Source organism: Oncorhynchus keta, unplaced genomic scaffold (assembly GCF_023373465.1).
Source record: "Oncorhynchus keta strain PuntledgeMale-10-30-2019 unplaced genomic scaffold, Oket_V2 Un_contig_1163_pilon_pilon, whole genome shotgun sequence".
NCBI classification, from domain to species: domain Eukaryota; kingdom Metazoa; phylum Chordata; class Actinopteri; order Salmoniformes; family Salmonidae; genus Oncorhynchus; species Oncorhynchus keta.
In genome coordinates this window covers 46,068-54,317 of record NW_026277574.1, presented here as the reverse complement: position 1 = coordinate 54,317, position 8,250 = coordinate 46,068, and the positions used below count along the sequence as shown (strand labels likewise).

The 8,250-nt window shown below is 47.5% G+C and overlaps 1 protein-coding gene across 1 annotated transcript; it reads left to right on the top strand.

The window, feature by feature from the left end:
• The first annotated feature begins 3,778 nt into the window (after nt 1–3,778).
• LOC127917581 (zinc finger protein 883-like) lies at nt 3,779–7,516 on the top strand. The gene is made up of 3 exons (XM_052500612.1): nt 3,779–3,920; nt 4,976–5,117; nt 5,274–7,516. The coding sequence occupies exons 1-3, from the start codon at nt 3,779–3,781 to the stop codon at nt 6,739–6,741; spliced, it is 1,752 nt and encodes a 583-aa protein (XP_052356572.1). The 3' UTR covers nt 6,742–7,516.
• The last annotated feature ends 734 nt before the right edge of the window (nt 7,517–8,250 follow it).

The window sequence follows — 8,250 nt, the reverse complement described above, 5'->3', positions numbered from 1 at the left end:
CACATGGTTTCAGAATATGAGAAGACAATGTTCCATTCCTGTCCTGTTCCCTTTCTGATATTCTGCCATAGCACCAGGGACATGTGAAAGACAAGCCTGACCTCTCCCTCTCTGGGCCCCAAGGACTGGGCCCCAATAAATACTTATTTTCCACCATAATTTGCAAACAAATTCATTAAAAATCCTACAATGTGATTTTCTGGATTTTTTCCTAATTTTGTCTCATAGTTGAAGTGTACCTATGATATAAATTACAAGCTCTTATCTTTAAATGTGGGAGAACTTGCACAATTGGTGGCTGACTAAATACTTTTGTGTGTGTGTGTGTGTGTGTGTGTGTGTGTGTGTGTGTGTGTGTGTGTGTGTGTGTGTGTGCAAAAAAATCTAAACTGTTTTTGCTTTGTTATTGTGTGTAGATTGAGGAGAGAAAAATAACTATTAAATCAATTTTATAATAAGGTGGTAAATGTAAAGGGGTCTGAATACTTTCCAAATGCTCTGCATGAAACGCACATGTCTCAGTCATAGTTAGTAGATTAATGCATGGATTGGTAACATTTTGGCACCGTCATGTTATACTGCCTGGTAACATCTGGTGCATGTATTTCGTGAACACATTTGCTACAACACATTTCCTGCTTACAGGTCTGTTAGCTAACATCAGGGGGAGTGCAAAGGGCCGCAAAACATTCCTGTTGCTGTGGGAGTGGATTTACGGGTCTGTTAACTATCTTTATCAGGGACTTACGGGTCTGTTAGCAATCTTTATCAGCTTTCACGGGTCTGTTAGCTATCTTTATCAGGGAAGTGGAACTCGGGTGTTAGCTAATCTTTATCAGGGGAGTGCAGGACCCTTTCAGGGCCGCAAAACATTCCTGTTGCTGTGGGAGTGGACTTACGGGTCTGTTAGCTTACTGTTAGCTATTTTATCAGGGGAGTGGACCGGGTCTGTTAGCTATCTTTATCAACGGGAAGTGAAAGGGTCTGAGCTAATCTTTATCAGCAGGACCCTTTCAGGCTGACCAAACTGACATTCCTGCTGTGGGAGAGCCGCAATCTTTACAGAGTCAGCGTTGCCATTGTGGCCGCACAACAGCTCTGAATTATAGCCCCTCTTTCACGTGACGCTCCGTGCAGACTTGACCACGTGATGGAACAAACGAGGCATGTTAAAAGGCTATCGGACGTGGAACTTTTGAAAAAAAATGCGCTATAAGCAGAAGTCTACGGCTGGACTGTTATTTGTATGTTGGCCGAAGTCCTCTTTTTCAATCGAACGGCAGTGAAAGTGGAGTCCGTCTCATTCTCCATTTTCTCTTGTGACTTTACACGCTGACCAAACTGACGCGAGCGTTGCAAAATAAATGTACAACGTGCATGTTATTCAATTATTGCGCCCACACTGCTCGCACGCGCCAATGAACGTCAGCGTTGCCATTGTGCGTTTCAGGTAAAATAACAGCTCGAAATGTATATCCCAGGACAAATTAGCTAGCAACTGTAAGCTCGCTCATTTAAATTGTCATAAATGTTTAATGCTTTTTCGTACCTGTCGACGACATGATTATAATTGGTTCAGAGTTTGTTTTGATATTTCAACCTGACATGTCGTGTTCGCTTTTAGTTTGTTGGGGACAAAATACATTTGCACGCGCGTCCGGTCTGGGCATGGTGTTAGGCAGAGAGTAACGTGTTGGAATGTAACGTCTCGGTCCTCTACCTCCCTAATCTACAAGGTCAGTAGACTAAACATAAACAATTATCACCTGGTTAACTTATCCTGAACTCTGCAACCGACCATAAACAAAACGAAAGTTTCTACAATGAATCAGGTAGGTTTATTTGTTTATTATATAATGGGGTGAAGCCTCCCTTAACTAGCCTACAGGTCTAGGATCAGCGTGGGCTCTCCCAATCCTAACCTGAACTATTAGGGTGTTTTTATATAACGGGGTGAAGCCTCCCTTAACTAGTTAGGATTGGGAGAGCGCACGCTGATCCTAGATCTGTAGTTGAGGGAGGCTTCACCCCCGTTATATAATAAACACACTAATAGTTAGGATTGGGAGAGCGCGTGCTGATCCTAGATCTTAAAATCTATTTTATTTTGGTACTTGTTGCAGACGCCTACTGTAGCATATTATAATTGGTCTCTGGTATCCCTGACCAAGGGTCTCTGGTATCCCTGACCTAGGGGGGACAACATGAGGTCTGGGGTCTCTGGTATTCCTGACCTAGGGGGGAACAACACGAGGTCTGGGGTCTCTGGTATCCCTGACCAAGGGTCTCTGGTATCCCTGACCTAGGGGGGAACAACACGAGGTCTGGGGTCTCTGGTATCCCTGACCTAGGGGGGAACAACACGAGGTCTGGGGTCTCTGGTATCCCTGACCTAGGGGGAACAACACGAGGTCTGGGGTCTCTGGTATCCCTGACCTAGGGGGGGAACAACACGAGGTCTGGGGTCTCTGGTATCCCTGACCTAGGGGGGAACAACACGAGGTCTGGGGTCTCTGGTATCCCTGACCTAGGGGGAACAACACGAGGTCTGGGGTCTCTGGTATCCCTGACCTAGGGGGGAACAACACGAGGTCTGGGGTCTCTGGTATCCCTGACCTAGGGGGGACAACACGAGGGTCTGGGGTCTCTGGTATCCCTGACCTAGGGGGGAACAACACGAGGTCTGGGGTCTCTGGTATCCCTGACCTAGGGGGGAACAACACGAGGGTCTGGGGTCTCTGGTATCCCTGACCTAGGGGGGAACAACACGAGGGTCTGGGGTCTCTGGTATCCCTGACCTAGGGGGGAACAACACGAGGGTCTGGGGTCTCTGGTATCCCTGACCTAGGGGGGAACAACACGAGGTCTGGGGTCTCTGGTATCCCTGACCTAGGGGGGAACAACACGAGGGTCTGGGGTCTCTGGTATCCCTGACCTAGGGGGGAACAACACGAGGTCTGGGGTCTCTGGTATCCCTGACCTAGGGGAACAACACGAGGTCTGGGGTCTCTGGTATCCCTGACCTAGGGGGGACAACACGAGGTCTGGGGTCTCTGGTATCCCTGACCTAGGGGGAACAACACGAGGTCTGGGGTCTCTGGTATCCCTGACCTAGGGGGACAACACGAGGTCTGGGGTCTCTGGTATCCCTGACCTAGGGGAACAACACGAGGGTCTGGGGTCTCTGGTATCCCTGACCTAGGGGGAACAACACGAGGTCTGGGGTCTCTGGTATCCCTGACCTAGGGGGAACAACACGAGGTCTGGGGTCTCTGGTATCCCTGACCTAGGGGGAACAACACGAGGTCTGGGGTCTCTGGTATCCCTGACCAGGGGGAACAACACGAGGTCTGGGGTCTCTGGTATCCCTGACCTAGGGGGAACAACACGAGGTCTGGGGTCTCTGGTATCCCTGACCTAGGGGGACAACATGAGGTCTGGGGTCTCTGGTATCCCTGACCTAGGGGGAACAACACGAGGTCTGGGGTCTCTGGTATCCCTGACCTAGGGGGAACAACACGAGGTCTGGGAGTGGGTCTCTGGTATCCCTGACCTAGGGGGAACAACACGAGGTCTGGGGTCTCTGGTATCCCTGACCAAGGGGGGAACAACATGAGGTCTGGGGTCTCTGGAGTATCCCTGACCTAGGGGGGGAACAACACGAGGTCTGGGGTCAACTGGAGTAATCCCTGACATGGGGAACAGAATCACGGGAGTGTCTGAGGGGTCAACTGGTATCCCTGACCTGGGGGAACAACCACGAGGTCTGAGGGTCAACATGGTAATCCCTGACCTATGGGGAACATACACGAGGTCTGGGGTCTCTGGTATCCCTGACCAAGGGGGAACAAATCTGAGGGTCTGGGGTCTCTGGAGTATCCCTGACCAGGGGGGACAGACACGGGGGTCTGGGGTCTCTGGTATCCCTGACATTAAAACAACACAAGAAAACAGAACGGCAGAATCTATGGTGTACAGAGCTGGGTCAACATGGAGTTAATCACCTAGACATGTAAAACAGAATCCATGGGAGTGTACAGAGCTGGGTCAACATGGAGTTAATCACTAGACATGTAAAACAGAATCCATGGGAGTGTACAGAGCTGGGTCAACATGGAGTTAATCACCTAGACATGTAAAATGGAACATAAGACGAAAATGTGTACCTTTTTTAATCTAGGCACCAAAAGCCATGTATCTGTAATAAGATGTGTTTGTACTAATCAAGCATTATGAAAGCACTTATATTAGGAAAGTATTTTATGCAATAAATGTATTATTGTATTAATATCATGGCGCCGCTACCAATACAATCTAGACTGAGCGAAGATCAGTCAGGTCTCAGATTAGATCATCATTGTGTTTTATCCTTCAGTGTTCTAACATGAGATCAGATCTCAGATTAGATCATCATTGTGTTCTATAACATGAGATCAGATCTCAGATTAGATCATCATTGTGTTTTATAACATGAGATCAGATCTCAGATTAGATCATCATTGTGTTCTATAACATGAGATCAGATCTCAGATTAGATCATCATTGTGTTCTATAACATGAGATCAGATCTCAGATTAGATCATCATTGTGTTCTATAACATGAGATCAGATCTCAGATTAGATCATCATTGTGTTTTAACCAGATCTTTAGATCAGTGTTCTAACATGAGAACTCTCAGATTAGATCTTTTGTGTTTTAACATGAGATCAGATCTACCTATTAGACCCCCATCCTCCCTCTCCCATGAGATCAGATCCTCCCCCTTCACCATCCCGGTGTTATAACAGAGATCAGTGCCTCTCCCGATTAGATCCTTGTGCAGGGTATGAAGAGGTTGTCTGTGCTGTTGGTGGACTGCAGGAAAACAACGGGGCTGAGTGGGTTTATGTTCTTACATACATTTATTTTGGGACACTCCCAAGATGTTTTACCCTTCAGTGTTCTAACATGAGAACTCTGTCCCTTGTTTCACAGGGGACACCTGTCCCACCGTCTCCTCTCTCAGTCCGAAGAGTCATATCTGGGGCCCCAGGTCGAACATGATGCTGCCTTACTGCAGGGTAGAAGAGGTCTCTCCAGATCAGAACACCTGCAAAAACACCAGGGCTGAGAGTGGGTTTATGTTCTTAAGAATTTTGGGACACTCACCGATGCTCTGACTGTAATTCAATTTAACGGTCTGTCGTTGTTTCAAAACTGTAAAACACACCAGAGAAGATCATACTGGAGAGAAACCATGATAGCTGACGAGGCAGAGTATTTTCCAGATCAGAAACCTCAAACACCAGCAGAGAGTGGCAGGGAAGAAACCTCACCGCTGCTCTGACTGTGGAAAGAGTTTCACCTCTTCGTCAAAACTTAAAACACACCAGAGAATACACACTGGAGAGAAACCATACCACTGCTCAGACTGTGGGAAGAGTTTTGTTCAATTAGGCAACCTGAAAATTCATCTGCGGATACACACACAAGAGAAGCCTTACCACTGCTCTGTCTGTGAGAAGAGCTTTTCAACATCACAGGGTAATAAACTGCACCAGAGAACGCACACCGGAGAGAAGCCTTACCACTGCTCTGACTGTGGGAAGAGTTTTGCTCATTCAATAAATCTGATAAAGCACCAGCGCATACACACAGGAGAGAAACCTTACAGCTGTGATCAATGTGGGAAGAGATTTACTAGCTCAAATGACCTGATAGTACACCATAGAATACACACTGGAGAGAAACCATACCACTGTTTGGACTGCGGGAAGAGTTTTACTCAGGCAAGCAACCTGAAAACACACCAGCGCAGACACCTGGGCCAGAAGCTTCACCACTGTTCAGATTGTGGAAGTAAATTTTCAACATCAAGGGGTTTAGAGCTGCACCAGCGAACACACACAGGTATGAAGCCTTACTACTGCTTCAGCTGTAGTAAAAGTTTTGCTAGATTAGACGGACTGACAGTGCACCAGCGAACACACACAGGTGAGAAGCCTTTTAGCTGTGATCAGTGTGGAAAGGGGTTTACTCAGGCAGCACACTTGACTGTACACCAGAGAACACACACTGGAGAGAAACCATACCACTGCTCAGACTGTGGAATAAGCTTTATTAATTCAAGTCACCTTAAGGTACATCAGAGAGTACACACAGGAGAGAAGCCTTATAACTGTGATGTATGTGGCAAAAGTTTTGTTACATCAGGAAGTCTGGCTTCACACCTTCGAACCCACACAGGAGAGAAGCCTTACCATTGTGCCGACTGTGGGAAAAGCTTTGCTGTGTCACGCGGTTTAAAGTTACACCGGAGAACACACACAGGAGAAAAGCCTTACCACTGTTCTGAATGCGGGATGGACTTAACCACTTCAGGTGGACTTAAAATACACCGGAGAACACACACAGGAGAAAAACCATTCCACTGCTCTGACTGTGGGAAAAGATTTAATCAGTCTGGGCAGTTGGTTTTACACCAGCGAATACACACTGGCGAAAAGCCTTACCACTGCTCAGACTGTGGGCTGAGTTGTACTTCTTCAGGGTATTTAAAAGTGCACCTGCGAACACACACTGCAGAGAAGCCTTTTGGCTGTGATCAGTGTGGGAAGAGGTTCGCTAAGTCAGGAAGCCTGGCTGGACACAAGAGAACACACACTGGAGAGAAGCCTTTTGGCTGTGATCAGTGTGGGAAGAGGTTCAGTCAGTCAGGAACCCTGGCTGGACACAAGAGGAAACACCACACTGGTGGGTAACCTTTCCATTTCTTTTATAGCTGAAACCAGTTAATGGTAGACTATCGGAGAGAAGCCGTGCAGGGGGAGCTTTCTTAATGTGGCCATGCTTGGTGTAACAAGGGAACTTTAAATAACTGTCCATTTAATTACAACATTTTTAATTTATTTAACTAGGCAAGTCAGTTAAGAACAAATTCTTGTTTTCAATGACAGCCTAGGAACAGTGTGTTAAACTGCCTGTTCAGGGGCAATCTGTTCAACGACAGATTTGTACCTTGTCAGCTCGGGGGTTTGAACTTACAACCTCCCGGCTACTAGTCCAACACTCTAACCACTAGGCTACCCTTCCATCCCAATATGAGTGACAAAGTCTGTGTTTGAATGGTGTGGGCGTATACCGGTCATTAAAATGATTCATAACAAGTTAACAGTGGATTTGTCAGCTCAGAGAAATACACCGGAGAAAACACACACAGCTCAGGAGGTAGCTCCTCCCCCTCTCTGCAAGTTTCAGGCAAGTCTGTCCTTAGGGATAAGGCAAGGGTCCGTTTGAAAATGTTCAACCCTGTCCACCATCCAACTCACCATGGTCAACCCTGTCCACCATCCAACTCACCATGATCAACCCTGTCCACCATCCAACTCACCATGATCAACCCTGTCCACCATCCAACTCACCATGATCAACCCTGTCCCCCATCCAACTCACCATGGTCAACCCTGTCCACCATCCAACTCACCATGGTCAACCCTGTCCACCATCCAACTCACCATGGTCAACCCTGTCCACCATCCAACTGGTCAACCCTGTCCACCATCAACTCACCATCACCATCAACCCCCTGTCCACCATCCAACTCACCATGATCAACCCTGTCCACCATCCAACTCACCATGATCAACCCTGTCCACCATCCAACTCACCATGATCAACCCTGTCCACCATCCAACTCACCATGGTCAACCCTGTCCACCATCCAACTCACCATGATCAACCCTGTCCACCATCCAACTCACCATGATCAACCCTGTCCACCATCAACCACCATGTCCACCATCCAACTCACCATGATCAACCCTGTCCACCATCCAACTCACCATGATCAACCCTGTCCACCATCCAACTCACCATTGGTCAACCCTGTCCACCATCCAACTCACCATTATTAACCCTGTCCACCATCCAACTCACCATTATTAACCCTGTCCACCATCCAACTCACCATTATTAACCCTGTCCACCATCCAACTCACCATTATTAACCCTGTCCACCATCCAACTCACCATTATTAACCCTGTCCACCCTCCATCTCACCATTATTAACCCTGTCCACCATCCAACTCACCATTATTAACCCTGTCCACCATCCAACTCACCATTATTAACCCTGTCCACCATCCAACTCACTCACCATTATTAACCCTGTCCACCATCCATCTCACCATGGTCAACCCTGTCCACCATCCATCTCACCATTATTAACCCTGTCCACCCTCCAACTCACCATTATTAACCCTGTCCACCA

What these genes read in the sequence shown, in the direction of transcription:
- LOC127917581 (XM_052500612.1), top strand. Translation starts at nt 3,779, where the DNA reads ATGGTAATCCCTGACCTATGGGGAACATACACGAGGTCTGGGGTCTCT. An exon ending in ACGGGGGTCTGGGGTCTCTG is followed by an intron (nt 3,921 to 4,975) that starts GTATCCCTGACA and finishes CTTGTTTCACAG; the next exon opens with GGGACACCTGTCCCACCGTC. An exon ending in AACACCAGGGCTGAGAGTGG is followed by an intron (nt 5,118 to 5,273) that starts GTTTATGTTCTT and finishes TTTCCAGATCAG; the next exon opens with AAACCTCAAACACCAGCAGA.